Source organism: Trichoplax adhaerens, genomic scaffold (genome assembly GCF_000150275.1).
Source record: "Trichoplax adhaerens TRIADscaffold_2 genomic scaffold, whole genome shotgun sequence".
Lineage (NCBI taxonomy): Eukaryota > Metazoa > Placozoa > Uniplacotomia > Trichoplacea > Trichoplacidae > Trichoplax > Trichoplax adhaerens.
In genome coordinates, this window is record NW_002060944.1 from 4,602,227 (window position 1) to 4,627,754 (window position 25,528).

General features: G+C 33.0%; 3 protein-coding genes across 3 annotated transcripts; 2 read left to right on the forward strand and 1 right to left on the reverse strand.

The window, feature by feature from the left end:
* Window positions 1–678: 678 nt before the first annotated feature.
* Window positions 679–2,761, reverse strand: TRIADDRAFT_53432 (uncharacterized protein; the record flags this gene model as incomplete). The annotated part of the gene is made up of 7 exons (XM_002109940.1): window positions 679–755; window positions 843–891; window positions 1,023–1,212; window positions 1,318–1,411; window positions 1,569–1,687; window positions 1,918–2,031; window positions 2,508–2,761. 7 exons carry the CDS (start codon window positions 2,759–2,761, stop codon window positions 679–681), a joined length of 897 nt encoding a protein of 298 aa, XP_002109976.1.
* Window positions 2,762–4,573: 1,812 nt separating this feature from the next.
* On the forward strand, window positions 4,574–9,190 carry TRIADDRAFT_53433 (uncharacterized protein; the record flags this gene model as incomplete). Its single annotated transcript, XM_002109385.1, has 18 exons — window positions 4,574–4,645; window positions 4,764–4,836; window positions 5,044–5,096; window positions 5,905–5,934; window positions 6,020–6,103; window positions 6,213–6,274; window positions 6,368–6,518; window positions 6,596–6,696; window positions 6,778–6,910; window positions 7,130–7,285; window positions 7,371–7,526; window positions 7,619–7,737; window positions 7,843–7,966; window positions 8,248–8,382; window positions 8,480–8,560; window positions 8,640–8,730; window positions 8,816–8,934; window positions 9,044–9,190. 18 exons carry the CDS (start codon window positions 4,574–4,576, stop codon window positions 9,188–9,190), a joined length of 1,887 nt encoding a protein of 628 aa, XP_002109421.1.
* Window positions 9,191–11,078: 1,888 nt separating this feature from the next.
* On the forward strand, window positions 11,079–23,385 carry TRIADDRAFT_53434 (uncharacterized protein; the record flags this gene model as incomplete). The annotated part of the gene is made up of 28 exons (XM_002109386.1): window positions 11,079–11,531; window positions 11,809–11,868; window positions 12,032–12,106; window positions 12,207–12,690; window positions 12,815–12,886; window positions 12,980–13,063; window positions 13,169–13,243; window positions 13,330–13,566; window positions 13,679–13,746; window positions 14,003–14,150; window positions 14,259–14,389; window positions 14,502–14,606; window positions 14,721–14,791; window positions 14,868–14,943; window positions 15,037–15,103; window positions 15,207–15,289; window positions 15,394–15,594; window positions 16,051–16,249; window positions 16,356–16,429; window positions 16,529–16,729; window positions 16,852–17,046; window positions 17,150–19,405; window positions 19,499–21,447; window positions 21,629–21,945; window positions 22,044–22,198; window positions 22,368–22,529; window positions 22,654–22,862; window positions 23,343–23,385. The coding sequence occupies 28 exons, from the start codon at window positions 11,079–11,081 to the stop codon at window positions 23,383–23,385; spliced, it is 8,250 nt and encodes a 2,749-aa protein (XP_002109422.1).
* Window positions 23,386–25,528: the final 2,143 nt, after the last annotated feature.

Below are 25,528 nucleotides of genomic sequence, written 5' to 3' on the forward strand. Positions count from 1 at the left end.
GCATCGAGTGTAAATAACTATATATGGTGTATATTATTCTCAAAAACTTTGATAAAGTAGGAAACACATTTAATGTCAAAGGGACGATCACTTGTTTTCTGCATCAAAGTTTATTTTGCTCGCCTTTGGCGAGTGATATAGTGATAATAAATGTTCAGTATCAAGTTAACGAGAACTATTTCATGCATGTACAGTGTATAACACAGATGAATATTCTGTAGTTGCTGCTTTAAAACAGTTTAGGACTTTAGTTGACGAAGTTTGTTGATATCACTTGCTTAATAAATTCTGTCAGATGTGATAAATGATACAGATGCAAGAGATATCGATTATTTAAATCACTAACAATGATTAACCTTCATAAAACCATTGAATCGATGTAGCAAGTATACTATTGTAGTGGAATCTCTAGAATACGTATCAAGTGTCTATCTGGGAAGCGAGACTGAATGGCTACATGGCCTTTGGCTTGATCTATTACAGTGGAAAATTTCAGACATGTTTAATTTATTTTTATTTAAAATATTAGGAAAAATACAAAACAAGAGTGTTACAAGCGCTTTAGACCAGTATATCTGATATCATTAGCAAATAACTTGATAAAATGGGATATTGATGATTTCCAAGTAAAAAAGGAAACTGTATACTTAATTGCTTCTTAAGACAGTATCCTAGTAACTACTTTGATTCATCAATTTTATTCCGATGAATTTGAAAGGAAGGTGTAATCCAAGCTCCGCAAGAACACTGTGAACCTATTTGATGTTACAAACAGTTTTTATTACCACTATTAGTCTTATCGACTTCAGCATAGGAATAAGCACAACGATAAATTAGCCTACCTGCCCAGTTGAATGAACCAATACGATTATTACATTTAGGGCATGAGAGCTAGGTCGATAATATTCAAAAATTATGTTATTATAGTAATAAATTATGGATATTGTGACAATATTTCTGTGAAAGAGAGCTATGAAGATCCTGCACTGAGAGTTCTTACTGATACACTATATAAATCATACTTTTCCTTCCACATTTCCAACAATAACTGATTCCATCCATGGCAATGGTTGTATGAAATAGGAACTACATACTGAGACATCATGTTGTTGATTATTATTATTTTTTGCATTGCGTTTTCTCCACTTGAATGCCCCTTGTCCAGTGCCAATTGAATGTGTTAGAATATTATTTTCTGAGTATAGTAATGACCTATTTTGATTAAGTAATAAACATGGATGCCGCTGTAGAATCGATACTTTTCTCTATCTGTGATAGATTTCATATCCTTATTCATTTACCTCAATCGATTCTTACCTGCATTTTCTACATTTATATACAATTTTTCCATTTAGTAGGCCATGATGAGAGCTACGAATGAATGATTTAACTTTACTAACATCGCCAAGTACTACGTTATGAATGAAAATGTTTGCAGTATGAGTACCTTGAATATGATTAGTGTGACTATTGTTACTGCTATAACGGATCTAGAGTAACTAATTATTTGGTTATGATTTGCTACATATGCATAATAAATGAATCGTATGAGATAATACCATGCTAACCTGTATACATTCTTGCTGTGTTTTGCAATTGATAATTTCTATATTCAGCATCGGATGGTTTAATTTTGCAATTTAATTTTTCGTATAATTGTAACTGTTGAACAAATCCTACATTGGGACTATTGAATTAATCCAAAGTATTTAGGTCAAGCATAAGGGTAAGATTCTCTTTATGTTATTGAAACTATACTTTGCAAATTCCATTTCAACTCGTGACTATCAATTGGTCACCGTCAATGATCAGGCTATTAGTATTGAGACTTAAACAGAAAATTGCTAGACTAAGCTTGACATGTGTTAAGCAGCGAGTCCCTGAATTAACTTTAAGTTGCCTTTAATTAATTCTTACCACATGTTTGCATTAATCGATTTAAGAGCATTATAAGCTTCGGTATATGGCTTTTCTTCCATCTTCATAAGATACGCAATCAGGACAAAAGCACTTCTGGATAGCCCAGCTGTACTAAAATATAAGGATAAAAGCATTGGATTGCTGGTCTACACATATTGAGATGTAATAAATATCTGTAAGTGTTACAGACGAGCTACTTTGCGTGTTTATAGACTGTAGAGATGACTGGGTACAATATTCATTGCCAACAGGATTGGATCATGTTTGCGGCAAATGCTAGTTGGAGCAGTATGCTCAAACGTTCATGATTTTTGTTGACATTGACATTGCTCTAGCGTGCACTCCTAGTTCTAATGGTAATGAAGTTATAATACATGAAATTGACGATACTATGTCGTACAAAGTAACTATCTAGATGTTGATTGCGCTGTGCTGATGATTGCTTCTCGATTCATGAATTATAATCATGACGATACAGTACTGTAAATTAATGATTATTAACAAATCAGCTTTTTGCAAAAGTACTTTTGCGATAGCATGATTTGGCATCATCGAAATAAGGTAGAGCAATTCTATGTAGTATTTACCAATGGACGAGAACTTTGCCTTGATCCATGCCTACGTTTATAAACTGGATACAGTCTTCGATTTGATCGAGTAAGTCGGTAAATGGAGTATCTAAAGCTTGGACAAATTTAACATGCAATGATAAATTATCGAGCTCTTTGACTGGTTGTGCATCGATTGTTAAGACATGAGAGATTCCGCGTGGATTTTCCTTAGCAAGTCCTATCGAATCATCGATATTGCCCCAAAGTAAGTTGCCATGCACTAGAAACATTTCGATTGCTAGTCATGGATGAATTATATCAGCAGATCTCTACTTTAACTTTGGTCACTGTAGATTTTGGAGAGTGTGGAAAGAGATTCTAGTCGGTGATATTATTATAATACAGTATAGGTAGTAAGGATTGCAATGGATAGATGGATAGAAGGTACTCGAATCTACACAGTACATGACATCAAGAAAGCGAACCTCTCATTAATCGGATGAGAGATGGCGATTGCAAAGATACAACTTTGATTTCTATCCGTATAGGATCAGAAAATGCAATATCGTTCAGGAGCGATCTTGCTTGCAATACATCAATATCGCAGTAATTTCCGAGTCTTCTATCCTTCTAATCGCCACCTAAAACAAACACTACATAAGATATCAAGACGAAGACTAAGATTGAGTTGCTATGATTTCATTCCCAATTTATCGTGGAAGACGAGTGCATATGTTACGGTCAATCCCGGCATTATAACACATATAGACGAAAATTAGAATTATTCCTTAGGGCAGATATTGCCAATGTTTACCTACGAAGTAGCCTTGAAGCTAAACTGTACATTCTACTGTACGGTATATAATGAGTAAGATTTTGTGTACCATTTTTAGTTGCAATAGCAAGTAAGGATTGTAATGGATAGAAGGTACTCGAATCTGTACAGTACATGCTATCAAGAAAAAGGAATCCCTAATTAATTCCATCAGAATTGGCGATTGCCAAGATACAACTTTGATTTCTATCCATCTACAATCCGAAAAATGCAATATCGTTCAGGAGCGATTTTGCTTGCAAAGGCTTCAATATCGCAGTGATTTCATTGGCTTCTATCCTTCTAATCACCACCTAAAATACTACATAATATATCAGGATGAAGACTAAGATCGGATTGCTATGATTTCATTCCCAATTTATCGTAGAAGACGAGTGCATATGTTACGGTCAATCCCGGCATTATAACACATATAGACGAAAATTAGAATTATTCCTTAGGGCAGATATTGCCAATGTTTACCTACGAAGTAGCCTTGAAGCTAAACTGTACATTCTACTGTACGGTATATAATGAGTAAGATTTTGTGTACCATTTTTAGTTGCAATAGCAAGTAAGGATTGTAATGGATAGAAGGTACTCGAATCTGTACAGTACATGCTATCAAGAAAAGGAATCCCTAATTAATTCCATCGGAATTGGCGATTGCCAAGATACAACTTTGATTTCTATCCATCTACAATCCGAAAAATGCAATATCGTTCAGGAGCGATTTTGCTTGCAAAGGCTTCAATATCGCAGTGATTTCATTGGCTTCTATCCTTCTAATCACCACCTAAAATACTACATAATATATCAGGACGAAGACTAAGATCGGATTGCTATGATTTCATTTCCCAATTTATCGTAGAAGACGAGTAGAGATAGACGAAAATCAGAATTGATTTCTTTAGGGCAGATATTGGCGGAGTTGATGAACAAAGTTGAATAGGCTTGGGGGTAAACTGTATAGGATTCTAGTCCTGTAGAGTACAGTAGATAGTGAGTAATGATTTTTGTGGAACATTTTCAATTGCAATAGAAATTATACCACGATTGTAATGGAAAGAAAACACTGGAATGGCTATAGTGTAATACTATACGCGTTTACATGAATGATACAGTATACTATGATAGTAGATCAACTCCATCGGCGTGCTATGCCATACTACACTCTAGTCATCGCACTACACTTTTAGACAGTATACTAAAATTGGACTAGAGAAGAAAAGAATATCCTCGGATGGTAGCCGGACGGATCACTAAGGCTTTGAAAAACTGGAGCAATATGGCTGATGTAGAAGGAGCTGTGGAAAAAGAAGATACACCAAGGCAGACACTTGAAAATGGAGAGGAAGAGGTAAGCGATATCGTTAAAGTAGAACATAGAGTACGATTCAATAAGCAGTTGCAAGTTGATGTTTAAAACATGATGATTGAAAACATCACTTTTATCGACTTGTATTGGCGTTGGATAGCCTCAGATCAATTTAGAACTTGGCCAGTTGGATTTAACCTCGCAAGACGATTACTTTTTAGATGAAGTGGATGGTAAGTGTATAGGGTATATTTTATACGGTAGATGACAGGAAATGGATCTTGACAGGAATGGATCTTGTTTTTGATGGAGATATCCATTAGAGAATTAGATCATCTTGATGACTGTACTGTTACTTTGATGATCGTGAAAACAATACTTTTGCATCGAATCCACAACGTTATTGATATATTGATGTCAGTATATCTTCTGATTGATAGTGCATATTCAAGAAAATCTAGAAGATGAATTAGTCCAAGAAGCACTTAAAACGGTATAATCACTATCGGTAGAGGCTTGACTCAGCTTTGATATCATCAGTTGAATTCTTTCCTTTGGACTATTTTATGTAGGGTGTCGATTTACGACAGTACTCACGACAGATACAGCGTGAGCTTTGCGTTGTGGAGAATTCATCTATACAAGATTGTATCCCCTCCTCGTACTTTGTACAACATTTAACGTACTATTGCTACATTCATTCAAGTAAACAATCAAACTTATTAGAAGTGATATAGCAATGCTCTTTAACTAAGACTTAATATACAAAGATATCAAAGAAAGCGAAAATATTGCCAGTTTACATTATCAGATTGCTTCTTGTGACTCTCTCCTAGAGGTAATGTTCATAATGATCAGTCTACTGCTAAATACTGTTATAAATCTTAAACTATTGTTTCAATGCCTAGTGTAAGTCTTAGCTTAACAGTCATATTTAGCCTCTCGATGTTGTAATCAAGACTTTTTTCGCTCCGATAGGTATTTATTTTCTCCTACATTAGATTATCCTTAGAATTATAATTGTACATATTGTCTAAGTTAGCTATAGGACTCGAGAGAGTAGAGATACCATTGCTTTTTTCCATGATGCTCTTAAAATGATTCACCAATATTACGTTCTAAAGATAATACCAATGTTTTGATCAACATGAATTGAACTCGTAGTCAATCAGATGTACTTGTGCATACAATTATTACTGTAGATTGTACGGATAAATCTATTTATGTCTCAAAATAAGGAATCAATTTGTATTTTTCGCAGCTTATGATACTAATAACTCATTTTCTTTCTTCTATTCCAGCGAATGGAACAGATGCTAAGTAGCTTTCAGGTCATTATTTATACTTACACTGGAGACGTATTAATGATATGTTTAATTTCTAAGACTTGGATTTATTGCTTGCTAACGATAACAGACTGACTTGCGTAGCATTAGTACAGAAATTCAGACCTTACAAGAGCAATCTATGTCTATGAATATTAAATTAAAGAATCGACAGGTAACTCAATTTGTACAATCTATGCTGTACGAAGATGATAAAGTTATTTATTGATGTAGTTATCTATAATGAAATCCAATTAATACTAACAATTCTTCAATGTCATCAGTCGGTTAGGAGTGAACTTAGCCAGTTCGTTGATGAAATGGTTGTTAGCGATTATCTTATAAAGTCAGTATATAGAATCATTTATTTATTCTGTATTTGCTTTTATTGATCTACTGTATACTGCAAAATTAACTGCAACCTTGCTTTATCTATTAGACATATTTGTGAGACTTCTGTAGTCGAACGTGCTTTTATCGAAAGTTTACACGAACTAGCACATAAAATTAATTTCTTAAAGGAGCAAATGTTTCGTGATACATTGGCTTGCGAAGATGTTAAGGATGTCATCGAAAAACTGAGAGTGAAGGTTATATTTCAGCGACATTGTCGCCTATTATCACCTTTATGCAATCCATTAAATTATTCCCCTACATTAATTTTTAGGCCGTAAGTAAATGTCGTGATTATTTGCTCGGCAAAATTTATCAGTTCCGTAAGCCTATGGCAAACTATCAAGTTCCACAGGATACGCTATTACGTTATAGGTAAGACTTTTCCTTCAGAAGAGGTCATTGACGCTACTCATTTATTCAGTAATTAACACTCTGCTATTTACTTCCTTGTAGATATTTTAATGAATTTCTTATGTCGAATCATCGTCAAGTTGCCACAGAAGTGCGGGATGTTTACCTGGAAACTATGAGCAAAATCTATTATTGCTATTTCCGTGGATATATTACAAAATTGTTAAAATTGCCGGTAAGTTATGAATAGTAATTGTAATACTAATAGTAGTATTGAGCCAAAACGAAGCTTGCATCTTTTGAATGTGTATTTACAGATAGAAACTATCGCTGAAAAGGAAGATTTAATAGGAACAGAAGATTCTACTAGACGAGATATCTTTCTAATGTGCTTTATGCACTCTTTCTAATTTTTTACTTCATTGTAGCACAATTCAATCAATAAGTTAATAAGATAGTCCTTGACAATGAAGTAACCCTGTTTTCAGTTAAAACGGTCGTAAAAAATCGATCAGCTATATTTTGTTTAGGACACCGAATATGCGTCTTGACAACTGAACTGAATGATCCAATCATTGTACCTCATACTGCTGGTAAAGGAGATAAAAAGGTTTGTCATTTTAACATTTCTCTAGGATCTAGATTATGTTTCCAAATTAAATTACTGACATTGCAAACTATCTATCTATTAATAGCATTCCTTAGAAAATATATTTAGAAGTGTTCAATTCGCTTTGGCGGATAACTGTTGCCGTGAATACCAATTTGTAGTTGATTTCTTTAATGCAAGTGGCTCACGCGCACAAGATTTATTTACCAGCATATTAGGAAAAACACTTCACTTATATTTGGTAACTTTATTGCAATTTAAATTACAGTATAGTTACGTAAAGATTTTTATATGGGCTGTAATTGAAGACTAACCAAATATCTTGATGTATAGAAATATACTGATATGTACTTAGAAGGATGTTATGATGGAATTGGTGTATTATTGTGCTTGCATCTTGCATATCGCTACCAAGAAATGATGGAGAAGAAGAATATTCCATGCCTTGAAAAGTAAAGTTATCACTATTATTATTCCTTGGAAACAATTGACAGTATCGCTTATCCATTATCAAATTTTTAAGATGTAATTCATGTTATATACTTACCATTTTGAAGGTACTGGAACTCTTTGCTTGCCAATATTTGGCCTAAATTTGCACATATTATGGAGCTTAATATACAAAGTATTAGGGATATTGACCCACAGAAAGTCAACAATATCGATATTAGGCCTCATTACGTAAGTATATATACAAATTTTGCAAGATTCCACACGACTAGATGTTGTAATTTATTCATTCAAGTGCTGCCGATATAAACAGATAGATTTTCTGTTAGGTTGCCCGCCGATATACTGACTTTTGTCAAGCTATATTAACAATTAATGAATTTCATGCAGATGAAAAGGTATTACGCTAATACTTTTAATCATCATTATTCACGTTTGATTTACCCCTTGTTATTTTCATCTTTTTTATTTGAACGTAAATAAACTTTATCCTCAATTTTTTTTTCACATAGGCTATGAAATTGATGGGGCAATTGCAAATGGAAGTAGAAAACTTCATTTTGAGAATGGCTGCAGAATTTCAGCATCGAAAGGAACAGTTAATATTTTTAATAAACAACTACGATCATATGATGACAGTAAATCTAGTAAGAATGGCCATTGAATTATTACTACCTATGTTATTGCAGTTTTTGATAGTCGTTGATATTGCCGTAGTTAAACACTAATTTCATTTTGTATTAGGATCGGGTAAATGACGATGGATCACATCATGAAAGTTTCCAACAAACTCTAAATGCACGTATTCAAGAATTTGTTGAGGAGGTACTGCATTTCGGTAATGTCGTTGTTTATTAATTTAATTTTGATCACTAAAAGGTTTGTATATATATTTTTTATTTAGATTCTACAACCTAACTTTGGAGGTATGATTAATTTTGTTAAGGAAACTGAAAATGCTATTGAACATGGTAATAAAGTCCATGTTGATGAACGTAAGTAAGAGTATTTTATCATCGACTCTAGACAGTTTGTTCATTTATATGAGCCGTACCAACACTCAATATTGTGTATACACAGGTCGTATAAAAACTTTAATCCAATCATTCAATGCCGAATGGAAGAAAGCCATAGATAATATAGATCACGATGTTATGCAATCATTTACTAACTTTAAGAATGGAACATCAATCTTACAGGTAATATTTTGCATCCAATCAATTTACTTGAGACTATGATTGGTATACTCATAGTGATATTTGTATAAATATAACTTACATTGGTCTCTTATTGATTGTTATTTTATAGGCCGTTTTAACACAATTAATTCAATATTACCATCGTTTTCAAAAGATCCTTAATCAGTCTCCGTTTAAAAATTTAACCTGTCGCAATGAAATTATTAATATACATAATGTAATGGTTGAAATTAAGAAACATAAGACATCTCTCTAAAGAGATATTCTATTTAAGATATTATTGTAAAATGCAAGCCTTTATGATACAATACCGTGTAGCTAATAGCCAGTAACTCAACTCATACTTTTTGCACACACATACGCATATATATATATATACAGTATATATAGGGTACTATTGTACGGCGACGATGTCAGTATCAAGTAATATATCTACGTATATTCTAGAAATTGTACTGTATATCTCTGATGAACTTAAAAGTAATAAGTTGCAATTTTTAAGATCCTTGAATGCGTTAGCCAAGTATTTGGATATTTTTAGTAGATTTAAAAATTTTTTGAATTGATGTAAAAGCATTACTTGATTTATGGTACTCATGAGTACCGTACCCAAGCTTACGCATAACTAGATATACCGTACTCCTATAATAAATTAAAATATTTTGAAGTTAGCCTAACTTTCAAAGTCGCTTTTGCTATATTGTATTATCTTTTTAGTTATTGGAGTGTAAGTACTCCTGGTTTACAAGACATCGCGTTACAGCATCAGCAATCGATTGTCAATTGTACTGTACGTATTATTTTCACTCATTCATTCTATAATTATAAATTTTATTATTATGGCTTGGCATGAGAGTATTTTTCATCTTTGGGAAGATCCAATCAGCAAATAGTCCTATGCATAAAGTCTACTACATCTTATTCTTATTACTTATAATTATAGATGATCACCTAGTAGAATCTTGCTACTAGGCTGTAAAACCTTTCCGTAGTTGTAGGTTACTGCCAGAGGTCCAATCTCTAATTTACTATCAGTAGTATTACTAGTATAGTTGCAGTGATCCCTGCTCAAGTATAGTAGCTAGAACTTCTATCATCCAGTTTCGCGAAAATTAGGCTATTCTGCAGGTGTACAGTACCTATTTTCATCTGCTGTATTAGCAGGTGTAATCAGTACAGTAAATGGCGAAGGACCTAAAGACTAATTCATTTCAATTACCTTGCAACAAACAGATCAACTAGGACTTTGCTACCATTCCACATTGCGGATATAACCTTTCGATAGTCTACTGACTATAAATGGATTCAATTCCATTGCAGATGTGGCTTATTTTTAAATTTTTATACCAAGCCAAATTAGGAAAAGTAGTAGCATGGACTTCTAGAACTATACCCCTACTTCTAGAAGTCCATGGTAGTAGGATCTAAAGAACAATTTACGCGACATATTTGTAACAGTAAAGGTTAAAGCTTGCGGAATGCCATGGACTACTGTAGATAAAATACGTCAATCGGTCTAATAATTTCCTAGTAGTCCATATTCAGATGCCATAGATCCATGGAGGCAGGCATGGACTACTAGACAGACGCCGGTAAAATTTTGAGTACTGTATGGTAGAGGTAAAAGTACTGTACACTGTACGGTACTGCAGTATCACGTCTTTGTGCAGTGATACTGATATGAGTATAGCATTCTCTTATACTTTATGTTATTATAGTGTGCAAAATGAGCTGTCATTCTTACACCTCTGTCAGTGGTTACTGCAACACAGTACTGTACTGTAATACTCTACTGTAGAAGAAGAATTGTACATAGCGTCACACCGGTTCTCTCTTGTGATTGGTCCAGGTCGCAATTTCGTTAATTTCAAAAAAAAATACTTGCAGATAAATATGCAACAGTACGATGAAGAGCATTTCAGTGAAATTGGCGATGTTTTCCATAATATCCATTAATAGTAGGTTGTACATTTCTCCATCAAGACCACATTGATCAGTTATACTGTACAACAAGCACGTTATTTCATTTCTTTGAGTTGCAGAGATTTGGACTATGCAAAATCTCCATCATCATCTCCAGTAGTAGAAATAATTGAAAGAGAATATTGAAGTGATCAGTCAACATACAAAATTCCACAGCAAAAATGACTGACCATTGCATACGTCAAGAAGAAAATAAAGAAAATGTAGCATCATCTGAGCCGTTTCTAAAATTTGTCCCATTTAATGGTAGTCAATCGGCAGCACAAACACAAACTGAAGATGATCATCCTGTTTTAGTATTGAAACATTTTGCTCAAGTACCCAAGCTCTATTTTGATAAAGTCAAAGTTGGCCGAAACAAATCGATTTTATTAACGATTGTCAATCCATCGTCCAAAATACATCATATCAAAGTTGGAAAAGTATCTGAATTAAAAGGCTTTACAGTCAATACAACAACATTAGCTATCCAACCCGAGAGTCAACAACAACTCGAAATTACCTGGAATCCTAAAGTCGTTGGCTCAGTTCACGATACTTTGGTTTTAGTAAGCCAAAACACTCACCGATTACACGTAGTTCTTAATGGAACTGCTATTGAATCGCCTCATAAGGTATGATTAACTTACACATATTTGATAGCACGGTATTTTAGACGATATTTGAAGTTGAAACTGGAATAAATACAATATGCTGTACATTACATACTGTATCGAAATACATAGTTCAAAAGAACATGTTGAATCTTATGATTACACGTACAGTACACGTATATCTTGCTCGGCTATAGTATACCAATTACGGTCAGCTAATGCGCCTAGATTAAAAATAACGTCATTTCTAACCGATCCTTGTGGCTAATAATTATAATTATTTTTATAATTATTGTAGAAAAGAACCGGGCGAAGACTTAATCAACAACGTCATCAAGTTAATAATAAACTACACAAGGTAATGGAAGAGACTATGCAATCGTCGTTCATCATAATCAATTCATCTAATATTGATGCTATCAATGTTGAAATGGACTGATAAACTGACAAAGTATTGTAGCAACTGGGTGTACTTATGGAAGTAATGTAAAATTTTTATGTTATCTTTTTTCACACGTTAGATTAACACATCGAAGCCAAATCAGAAAGCAGTACTAAATACAGTCATTGATGTCTTACAGGGAGACGCTAACAAGGTGACCATAACATCAAAAATTCAAACTTATAGTAATGTATAATAATTTAAAGGATCTACCCAATTAATCTTATATGTGTTGATATCCATGTATTATTTAGAATAATAAATCGGAATCAAATCAAAAAGTTCCAACAACAACTACAACTGATGCTGTACAAAATGATACGAAACATCAAGTTCAAGACGAACAAACTAATGTATCAACTTCAAATCATCATCAACAATATGGCCAAGAAAAATTTGTCAATTCCCAGTTGGTTGATTTTCAATCAACTAATCATGATAACCAATTAAAAAAAAGTCATTTTGGTAATCATATTATTCGAGAAACTTACACTAAATCGGAATTGGAAGATTCTCTATTAGGAAATGTTGATTCATGTCCAGATGATAAAGAAGACAATGATAATAACAACCGTAATAATAGCAATCTTAACACCCAAGAAAGTAATTCCAAGACAGAATTTAAAGTTCGTATCAATAAGACCATTCCTAATAAATGCGTTAAGGCCAAAGTAAACTCTGAAAGTACTGCTAAGAATAAGACTAAGCAACAACAGCTTCAGTCTTCACAACGCAAGGGTAATAAAGATAAACTGTTAATAAAAATACTAGTAAACGATATATAGATTTAATATTGCGTTATACTTATCTCCTATCTCTTTTGCTTATCTATGGGCATATCTGCCTAAAACTTTCCTTGTAGCCACTCTTCCAAAAACATTCAACATAAGGGGCATAGCTCAATCTCGCCTGCGACTCATTTCTAATGGATCCGGTTAGTTGACTCTATTTTGATTGATAACAATGTAGCGTATCTATTCTACTTCTGATTGTAATGTTGGTATATTCAAATACTTCTTTAATACAGCAGTTAAGAAAACCAAAACAATCTCACCATTTGCAAGTCAAAATAATTGTTACGATGATCGCTGGATTGATAAGCAAGAAAGAGGTCAGACATTGACGTTTTCTGAGTATTAAATACGCATAACTCTTTATTCATATTGCAATTAAATACTTTATAAAAATCTTAATTATTGTTATTAATGACTTGCAGGATTTACGTGTTGGCTTAATTTTATTCTTGTTCCTTGCGAAGATGGCGTATCTATGAACAAATTTGTAACCAAAGGTAACTAATTCTAAAATACCTGGTATCTACTAATATCCATTTATCATTCGATGAAATTATCTAACTACATCTCTCTTGTATTATAGTTGATGCTAGTACCCTAGCACTAACAACGGATACAACAACACGACAGTATCATCCGACTAAAGATACCTTATCATACAAAAATTATGAAAATCGAAAGCATTTAATGATGCTAAGGAGAGCAGCATGTATATTATACCAATCGAAGCCAGTTAGAATGGTGGTAGAACGTATTACTGATGCTGTAAAAGAAAGAAAATTTACATTCAAACTGGATGCTAATATTCATAGTGATTTAGGTATTAATTAAAATAATTTTTCATATTTTCAATTTATTAAATATAGCGGTAGATATAGTGTTTCAAAATTAATATAAGATTTTTAATTGACTATAATTCTCAATATGACTAGGCCTCAAACAAAACTTGTTAGATCTATTGCTATCATATAATCCACTTTGGCTACGCATTGGATTAGAGGTATATTATTATGTTGATAAGATGCTATGAAGGAATTAAAATAACGATTTTAATAATTTCTGATAAATATAATATATTCTGATCACTCTATAAGACTTCCAGAACAATTAACGTATCGAAATAACTAAAAATTCTTCTCACATTGATACTGTATCATATCAATAAAATATTACACTCTATATCTCAAGCGCTGATATAAAGTGAAGCGATTTAACATATTAATTTGGTATTATGGATCTTTCCTATTAATACATAGACAATTTACGGTGAAGTATTAATGATTGAATCAAATCAAGATATCATTGGTTTGTCCACTTTTATTATCTCACGATTCTTAAGCAATCCTGATATTATTAAAAAGTACAGAGACTCTTCAAATCTGGAAAGCTTTTCTAATAAAAAAGGTAACTAGTGGATTAACATATTTTATTATACATTATTCGATAATTGCACTTAAAACAGTTTTAGGTCGATGAGGTTGTTGATGTAAGCAAAATCTTTTTCTAAATTAGATTTTAAAGAAGCGTTAGGACAATATGTCATCAAGCAATTCCTGCTATTAATATTCTGTATTGATCAAGCTAAGTTAACTCGCCTTATTGATCATGATCCATGTTTATTTTGTATGGATGCAAAATTCAAGGTTGGTATTATCAAGCTCTAATTACAAGTACTATAATTAATAGAGAATTGTATTCGATACTATGGTAAAGCGCGAAATTTCTCTAATTGCATAATTTCTATTCTATTTTTAGTCAAGTCGTGATTTACTTTTAAAGCTTTCACGAGAATATTTACGAGGCGAGGGAGATATTATTCGTCATTTAGGACAATTTGGGTATAATGTTACTCATGTTCAAGTAAGTTATTATTAGTCGTTAATATAATAGTCTGTATTTGCATAATTTGCAATACTAAAGAATAATATAACGTTTACAACTACATTTCTTAATGATGAATTATGTATTTATCAGACACCTTTGGATGAATACAACTACGCGGTTACAAATCTAGCTGTAGATTTAAGAGATGGCGTTCGATTAGCGTAAGTAATAATAATCAATCAAGCAAAATTACAACCAATATTGTCTAATCTATACGTAAAACTCTTGGCTATACAGACGGTTAATAGAATTGTTCTCTCGAGAATGGGGAATTACATCCAATTTAAAACTGCCTGTTAATAGCAGATTACAGGTTAGATTTATATTACTATGTATTAAAATTAAAATACCTAAGCTGATCTTTTTCTCAGGTATAATTTGATCAATATCATTAAACTGTTAATAGAAACTGAAGAATGTTCAGGAATCGCTTGCTGTACTCAAAGAGAAAAAATTACTAAACAATATTGAAGGTAAATATTCGGAGTAGATTTTATGATTATAAGTTCACTACTTTATGATAGTTTTATAGTATTAGCGATTATTCTAAACTCACATTTTTTATTTGTAACATAGTCAAACTGTACGGTTCCGCAATTGTGGATGGACATCGAGAGAAGACCCTTGCTTTGCTTTGGAAAGTAATTCAGCATTATCAGGTAATTGTAACTATAGCATTATCAAACAAAATAGCATACAATTTCGAAAATTTAAGTATAGGCAAAATTAAATTTAGCCTAATGATTCTAAAATAATCGATTAGGTCAATGTTATTCTCAATGAAGATCACTTACGGGAGGAGATTATTTACTTACGAAGGGAATACAGAAAGAAATTGAAGCTATTATCGCCAGATATTGATATTAGTTATACAATCCCATATAATGATATGTACGTCGATCATTTACAATTGAATTTACTATTATCATGGTGCCAATCGGTTTGCAAACTATATGGAATTGAGGTAACAGTGTAGCAATTTCTTATTTTTTACGTCATATAACACCTATTATAATTACACCTTATATTTACATTAATAGAACAATATAATTAACGCTATACATAAAGTTGTATATGTACGTACATAAATACGATTTCTATGGAACTCTTTGGTAGTTCCTGATGGTTGTATTAATAATTAATAAGATATACGTTTAGACGAAGTAATTTGACTGTTTGAATACAACGATATTTGTCCTGCAGTGGACATAACTCTGTGTACTGTACAAAACTACACATTAACTATCCAATTACTGTAATTGTTCTAAGGCTAATTAGTACATTGATTGTTAATACTAGATTACTTGTCTTGATAAATTGCTAAACCACTGATATAAATGATTCTGTCGCGTATATTGTAATAAGATAATATATTTACATATGCTTATAATACTATGCTAATTTTCTAATTAACAAACAGATCAATAATTTTACGGCCTCATTCGGGGATGGCCGCGCTTTATGCTGCCTTGTCCATCATTATCATCCTGGTCTTTTACCATATTCAAAAATAAGACACGAAACTACATTAACGATTTTAAACTATGAAGAAGAACCGGATGATAATATGACAAATTTAGTTGATACCAAAGAAGGATGGTCGGCTGTCTTTAGCCCAAGTAAAAGTCAATTTCGATAGCATTTAATCACTTCAGTAATTAATTTAATTTAACAAGATTTTTGTAAAAGTTTAGCTTCACTCAATTACAACTGTTTTTATTTTAGAGACAGGAAAAGCCTCCAAATATGATAAACTTAAAGCAAATGAGAAATATAATTTTAACTTATATAATCATAAGGTTCGATATAGCATTAGATTTTAGAACGATTAAATTAATCTCGAATGCCCATGGTATTGTACCAGAAATAAATATAATTTGTATTCAATATACGTATAGATACAAGAAATGAGAGGCGTTCCACTTCTTTTTAAAGCATCACAAATAATAAATGGCATCCCAGAAGAGAAAGTTATGATAGCACATCTATCTTACTTATGCTCAAAATTATTAGAAATAAGACAAGAGTCAAGAGCTGCAATCTGTATCCAAAAAGCATGGAGAAGTTATAGTGACATGAAAGAATTAATTATTCAGCAGGTATAGCTATTGACTATTCAATTCAAAGTTATGTAATTAGTAATTTAGGCAGCTTTCTATGTTCTTGTTTGATCTATCATGTTAATAACTATAAAATTTTATTTAAAAATTGCAAATAACAGAATAGAGAAACGGCTGCCATTAAACTTCAAGGTGTAATAAGAGGTTATCTCACCCGCAAAGATTGTCGAAATCGAATTAATAAAGTTGTAATAATTCAGAGTTATTGGCGTGGATATGTTGCTCGTTGCTTAGTTGAAGATTTACGGCAAGAACAACTGGAAGCTAAGCAAGAATACGCTGCAACTGTTATTGAGGTTTGTAATTTGGTTGTATTTGTACTGTAAATAAATGAATTTGTAATATTATTAGCGGAGCTATCTTTTAATAACTTCTATAAAAATTACGATGAAATTTTAGTCTGCATTCAGAGGATATATAGCCAGAAAACATTACTGTAAGCTCAGAGAAGCTATCGTTAAAGCACAATCTATTTGGAGAGGTGGTAGAGTACGTTGTGAATTAACACGACAATATCAAGCAGCACAAATTATCCAAAGGTACTACCGAAATTCTCTCATAACTAAAGCCGTTCATGAAGAATATTGTAGAATCAAAAATAAAATCATTTTATTACAAGCTGTATTTCGTGGCTGGCACGATAGGTGTTTTGTGGCTAAATTCAGAGCTGCAATTTGCATTCAATCCCATTGGAGAGGATATCATACACGTAGAAATTTTATGAGAACAAAACAGGAAATTGTTACTGTTCAATCTTGTGTCCGACGATGGTTTGCGCAACGAAGGCTTCAACAATATACTACTGCTGCTATAACTATACAATCGATGTATCGACGATGGCATGTACAGCAAAATCTTCAACAACAGCGTAAAGCAGCAACTATAATACAAAAATCATTCAGATGTTATTACGTAAAACAGAAATATCGGCAGTTACAGCAATCGGCTCTAGTTATACAGCAGCAATATCGCGCTATGAGGGCAATGCAAATACAGCAGTATACATACTTAATCATACGAGGTGCTTGTATAACTCTTCAAGCTGCAATAAAAGGATATCTCGTTAGGAAACAGTACTTACTAGAGAAAGCAGCTGCTATACGAATACAATCGCATTATAGATGTTATAAGCAACGCCAAGATTATATAAAATTGTGTGATTCTACTATTATTTTACAACGCCGATGGAGAGCAACTTGTCTTCAACGAACTGCGATCGATAAGTATCGAGTAATCTGCCAATCTATTCTTACCATTCAGACCTACTATCGTGGATGGGTGACAAGAAAATGCTACAATACTAAATTACGATCAGCATTAATAATACAATCTGCATATCGTCGAGCAGTATGTCAGCGATTATATCTCAATAAGAAATTTGCTGCAATAATGATACAATCTAATATTAGGCGTTGGATTAGCCATCGTGCCTATGTTCAAAAATATCATGCTATAATGGTATTACAAGCTTTCGTCAAAGGTTGGCTAAAAGGTCAAGATGTTCGTCGAGTCTGTGATTTTTATGCAATCAGACAAAGTTGTATCTTCATTCAATCTAGAATACGTGGATATCTGGCAAGAAAGGAATTAATTAGAAAAAGAAATGCTGTCCGATGTATTGAAAATTGTTATTTGACCTACACTTGTCGATGTCGCTATTTGAATACTCAACACTCTGCTATCACTATACAACGGTGGTGGTTATCTGTTAAAAAGGGTAGAGCTTGTAGACAATTCTATCTAACGCTTACACAATCTTCAATCTTAATTCAATCCATGTGGCAAATGCATATTGCTAGAAGTCATTACATTCAAATGAGAGCGGCGGCTATCCTAATTCAAAGTCATTATCGTCGGTATAGACAGATTAAAAAGTATACTGATCTAAAAATTGCGGCATCCATCATTCAGCAAAGATACAGGGCTCAAATTGAAATGAGAAAAGTTCGTGCAGCCTACTCAAGTAATATGCAAGCATCCATTGTTTTGCAATCGGCATGGAGAAGTTATGTAGTTAGACGTCAATATCTACAAACGAAAAGAGCAGCAACTTTAATTCAAAGTTATCATCGACGATACTTAGCCTGTAAGAGCTATAATACTATGAAAATTGCAGCAGTTGTCATCCAGCAAAGATACAGAGCTCAAATTGAAATGAGAAAAGTTCATACAGCCTACTCAACTATTATGCAAGCGTCCATTATTTTGCAATCGGCATGGAGAAGTTATGTAGTTAGGCGCCAGTATCTACAAATGAAAAGAGCAGCAACTTTAATTCAAAGTTATCAACGACGATACTTAGCCTGTAAGAGATATAATACTATGAAAATTGCAGCAGTTGTCATCCAGCAAAGATATAGAGCACAAGTTAAGATGAGAAATGATGAAAAGGATTACTTGACTACAAAGGCCTCTGCTATTAAGATACAAGCAGCCTATCGAGGATATCAACAAAGAAAATCACTAGCAAAGAAACATAATGCAGCTATAAAGATACAAGCATTATGGAAAATGAATATTCAAAGAAAGATGTATCTAAGACAATATCATGCTTGCACTATTTTACAATCTCATGTTCGTGCAACATTATTGACTATAAAAACTAGAAAGCGATATTTACAAATTTTACAATCGACCATTTTATTGCAATCAATGGTAAGGCGTTGGCATCATGTTAAACGTTATAATTTATTAAGGAGAGCTGCATCTGTGATTCAAACTTACTGGCGATTATATTGTATCCAAAAGTCTTACCAGAAGCAGCGAGAAGCTGTTATTAAAATTCAACGAAAGTGGCGTGCAACACTGCTACGCAATCACTTACATCGTCACTTCCGACAAATGATACAAGCAAGCTTAACTATTCAAAAGTGGACCAGAAGGTATTTAGCCATGAAACAGTACAACATCTTAAAGGCGGTTATCAAAATTCAGACCACCTATAGAGGTCATATCTGTCGCCGGCAGTTTAATCGAGAAAGATCCGCTGCTCTCAAAATACAATCAATGATAAGAATGCATAAACAACGTTGTACTTATATGCAACGATTAAATGCTATTCATGTTATCCAAAAGTGTACTAAAGCTTATTTACTGGGTCAACAAATACGTCAAAATTTTAATTATAAAAAGATGAAAAATGCATGTACGATGATACAAACTGCTTTGAGAAGACACTTAGCTTATAAGCAATACCAACATTTACGAGCAACAACTATTAAAATGCAAGCGCAGTTTAGAGGAAAAACTGTGAAAAAGCGTTATGATCAATTACGTGAGGCAACGATCACTTTACAACGCCGATTAAGAGCTAATTGGATTGCTAGATATGAATTATTGCAATATCACTTTATACGTGGTGCTATTATAACAATTCAAAGTAAATATCGTAGCTATGTCGTTCGTAAAAAGTACTGTCAATTAAAAGATAGTATCATTAAAGTGCAAGCTAATGTCCGATGTTATCAAGAAAGGAATCGTTATTTACAACTTTTGAATGCTGCAATAATGATGCAAAGAAGATACAGAAGTAAAATTATTGCTCAAAAATTAAATCATGAGTATAGAAAACTTCGTCAAAGTGCTATTCTCATCCAAGCTGTTTATCGTGGACATTTATATAGGCGACATCTAGCTCAGCATAATGCGGCAGCTATTACTATCCAATCTTTCTATAGAGGCTATCAAGTTAGACGTAATCATGGCGATTTAGTTAATACTGTGACAAAATTGCAAGCAATGTTTAGAAGAAAAAAAGCTCAAATTTATTACAAGCAATTATTACGAGCATGTAGTATGATACAGCAAAGATATAGAGCTAAACTGGCTATGAAGAATACTGTAAAAGACTATTTGTGTAAACGAGTAGCTATTATTAGATTACAAAGTGCTGTAAGAGGCATGTTCTCAAGAAGGGAAGCTCAAAAGATTCGTTCTACAATTAAACTTCAAGCACATGTACGCGGAATGTTGCAACGCCAAAATTACATGAAATTAAAACAATCAGCCATATTTATTCAATCAAAAATACGTAGTTTGTTAGTCCGTAAGGATTATCAACGGCAATTGAATGCTATAATATATATCCAACGTTGGTATAGAGCTAGATGTCTAGCTAATGCAACACGGTATAGCTACTTGTATACATGCGGTGCTATTATCACAATCCAGGCTACTTATAGAGGTTACTCTGTAAGAAAATTAGTCAATAAACAGCGTGAAGCTGCTATTCAGATACAAAGTTTTTACAGATGCTATTTTCAACGACGCCAATATACGCAATTGAGAAAGAATGCTATTCTTTTGCAAGCATGTGTACGACGGCAACAGCTTCAAGAAAGATACCAACAAATGCAAAAAGCTACAATTATCTTACAAAATTATTACCGAGCTTATAAAGTTAGTCGTGATCAAAGAGAAAGTTATCTTTATATTCGGACCGCAGTAATCCGATTGCAATCATGCTGGCGTGGATATAGAACTAGAAAGCAAATTGCTTTTGAAAATGCTGCTTTAACATTACAGAAGCGGTACAGAATGAAATTAATAGGTCAAAGTATAAGAAATAATTATTTACAACTACGTGAGGCAGTTATTTGTATTCAAGCCTTTTATCGTGGCCATCAATGTAGAAAGTGGACAACTAAGCTACGTGCTTGTCGTATAATTGTAGCTCACCAGAGAGGATATATGATCAGGTTATACTTGCATAAGTATTTTCGATTGCGCTTATCATTGTGTGACTTGTATGATATTCTAGTCGAATTCTATCCGATGTAAAATTTTAATTGCGTATCTTACAACGGTACTCGTATTTATACATAGCGACGATAAAAAATAAACGTATATAGCTTAATTGCCATATTATTTTTTATGCAGGAAACGTATCGCTCAGCAAAATCAAGCTGCAAGATTAATACAAACCCGGTGGCGTCTGCATAATCGCTATACGCAAGCAAATAGACGTATCGAAAGAGCTGCAACTTTGATTCAAGCAACATGGAGAGGCTATATTGTACGCTTGAACCAATTGAAGCATAACAAAGCTCTAGAAGAGGCAAGACAACGCATAAAGCAAGCAAATGAAGCTGTAACTGAAGACAAAAAGTTATCCAATCGAACAAAATCAGCATTAAGATGGCTATTGAAGCCAAACATATATATGTCAAAACTACATGAAGCTCTAAGGAATTTAGGTAAATTCTTTTACCTCGAGTACAGTTTATTTATCATACGCAGTGATAAAAGAAATAGAAAATCGTGTATTGAAGTTTTTATTTCTTTAACATTATAGATAATCCAACAAAATTTTCTCAGGTTTGCAGTGAAAATTTAGCTAATAGTGATGCTCTGGAGATTATTTTCAAATTAATTAAATCACTGAATCATAGCGTGCCTAGCTATGATTTAAATAATGCAGCGTTGGATGTCTTAATCAACGTGGCTAACGTAAGCATAGAATACGGATTTCATAAATACTGTACTGTATACACGTATACACTTTGAATAAGAATTATGTTGCCTAACTGATCTACACCATTGTACAATGCATTTTTAGTTTTGATTATGCTCGAATAACAAGATTTTAAGTGACCAGTGTTTTTTTCTCCTTGATTAGTTCCCAACGTGTACACAGGCGGTTTATGAAGCGGAAAATTCAATTTCAACTATTATTCATGTCATTCATGGTTACATTAATAAAAATAATGCCATTTGCTATAAAGCTAGCCATCTACTTAAAATTCTATTGGAATCTGGTGATAGTAAGATGAAAGTAGATGTAAGTTACTTTTTTGACGTGGGAAATAAGCCAGTTAAATACGTATATGAATTGTCTTATCTAGGGCCAGTAAGCCAAAATTTTGAACTTATAATCTAATAACGACTTTTTTCTTTATTATTAGATGTTGACGAAAGATGTGACTAGCAGTAAGAAATTAATCAAGATATTTGAAAAAGTAACCATCAATGGAAATGGAAAACACCTTCATATTTACAATATTGGCCGAAAAAATTCCAAAATAGCTTCAAGCAAACACCTAACTACATCATGTTTGCTACTTGTAAAAGAATTGCTAAAAGCTCAATCTACATTTTACAGCAAGTCCATCAAGTAGATAGTTATAATTTTATTACCAATAATATGATATTCTCTAATGATGCATATCGTATTGGTTGTTATAAATTTGGATGCCTATATTTTATCTATGCATATCACTTTATTATCTTAATGTACAGATACCTATAAGATTAATATGACCCTATGTGTCTATCTTATCCTGTCCTTTTTATCATTTATTAGTAGATTATACTAAAATTAATTGTAACGTTATGAGCCTGTATTCTATGTTAGATTAACTTGCCACTTTAATGGTTGTAAAAGTATTTAGTTTCCTTTCATTCCAAGGGTGTAGCTTAAGTAGGGGAAAATTGGGCTATTATGTTATTAACAGAAGTCGTATAAAAATTGATTGTTAGTTTTAAGATTGCTTGAATACTGAAAATTTGAATACGACATACTCGTACATTAAAACTTTCAAAATATTTATAAATCTTAATCTTATCTTGTTCAATCTATATTATCTCTTTATAGCCATGTTATGGGAGCTCTATCGTCTGATATCCATGATCTCTGATAACGTAGAGTAATGTATGTTGCTCTAATAAATCTAATCCATTGTTGGGAGGGTTAGCTGAGTTTATTTTGAGCTCATTCAAAGTTAAATTTTTAGCTATGAGAATTATCAATCTGCAGACGATTGATCATTTTGTGATTATGCAATAGTTTGTTCTAATATAGTGGATAATAACCCCAACAAGTTCAATATTCATTCGCTAAGATTGTTATCCCGTCATCAGATGTGCACAAATAACACATAGGCCTGTTAGTAGCTAGGAAGTTTTTTTCCCTTAGGTATGTTGACCAGAAACTTCAGTTCCTTAAAGTCTAAAAAGACTTTAAATTTAGATTTTTGTAAGATTTTTACGGGGTAGGGAATCCTGTCTACTCCTCCTATCACATAGATAATACAGATGTTCCAATATGATCTACGATATGCCTAAATAAACGATGGTGTTGCATAAAAGGTAGCATAATTTATCTTGAAGTTAATCTTTGGATTATTATTTAAATAAATTATGCCTGTGTAAAGTTCACTATCGTCCTTATTGATCTCTTCTACCAATATCGAACAGTGTAACATGGAAAAGACAAGATTGATTTAAGAAGCGGCAATTTATTCAGCACAGTATTGTTGGCTCGTAGTGGTCTTAATTTTATTGATTGTACGGTATTTTTGATGATTGATGGTTTTTATAGGATAGCTTGTAAGCCAATTTTGTAAATTTTAAAAGCTGAATTTGAACTTTTCTTAGAGATCTTTTTTACTTTCATGAGCAGGTCCTAGCATTATGAAATATTTACTTGTTATCTGCATTCTTTTTCACTTTGTATAATGTACTATACGCGTACTATACATAATATTTAAATCTCAAATACTTCTTTACAGTACCTAACAGTAGTTATTTGTCTTGCTGCCTGCAGCATTTTTCGACTTTGCAAACGTTATTTTGATGTCATACTGAATGGATATCTCATTCATGGCAGCCACTTATGCTTACTACTTTCAGTATTTTTTTCATTTACTGCAATATACCTTTATTAAAGGGTTATCTACCTAATAGATTATTTTTGCTTGCCACCTGCAGGATTTTTCGACTTTGTACACATTATTTTGATCTCATATTGTCCCTTACTGAATGGATCTCATTCATGGCAGCCACTTATGCTTGCTACCTTCAACTTTTTTTATATTACACCATTGAGATAGCATAATTAACAGTAGTTTAAAAAGGATATCTACCTAATTACCGTTTTGCTTGGTGCCTGCATCATCTTTAGACTTTGCACATATCATTTAGATCTCATCTTGTCTCTTTCTGAAGATCTAATACCTGTAGCCTTTTTTTTTTTGACTTTGCAAACATCATTTTGATCTTATCTTTGCCTCTTTCCTGCATGAAAACCTAATACCTGCAGCATTTTTAAAATTTTGCATCCATTATTTTGATCTCATCTTTTCTCTTACTAAATGGATATCTATAATAATAGCTGCAGTATTTTTTGACTTTGCATCCATTATTTTGATCTCATCTTTTCTCTTACTAAATGGATATCTATAATAATAGCTGCAGTATTTTTTGACTTTGCATCCATTATTTTGATCTCATCTTGTCTCCTACTGAATGGACATGTAATAGCTGCAGCATTTTTGGACTTTGCATACTGTACACATTGTGTACTGTAGTGAATGGGTGCCTTATCACTGGCAGCCACTGCTGTGCTGTATAATTATGCTTGCTACCTGCATCTTTTTCCATCTTATCCAGTTTAATTAAGGGTACGATTGCTTGTCACATCATTCTCACTTTGTTCGTTACACCCTGGAACATAGCAAGCAGGTCTGTTTACATATGTTGATGAAGGCATACATAATTTCAACAATGATTATGCCGTGCTGATCAAATAGGCACAGTAAAAGAGGATAGAAAAGGAGTTGATTAGGTCATGGGCAATTGGGCATGGCCGTGGGAGTGGATAGCAACATCGTTGGTCCATTTTACCCCATGCTATCGCAAGAACATACGTAGCGGACGTGATCACCTGTGTTGAAGAGAAACTGGAGGGTATGACAGCTCATTTTGCACACATCATATCCTATTCATTGAACAGTCAGAAATGATGTCATCATAGCAGTCATCGTACTGTACGCGTATCCC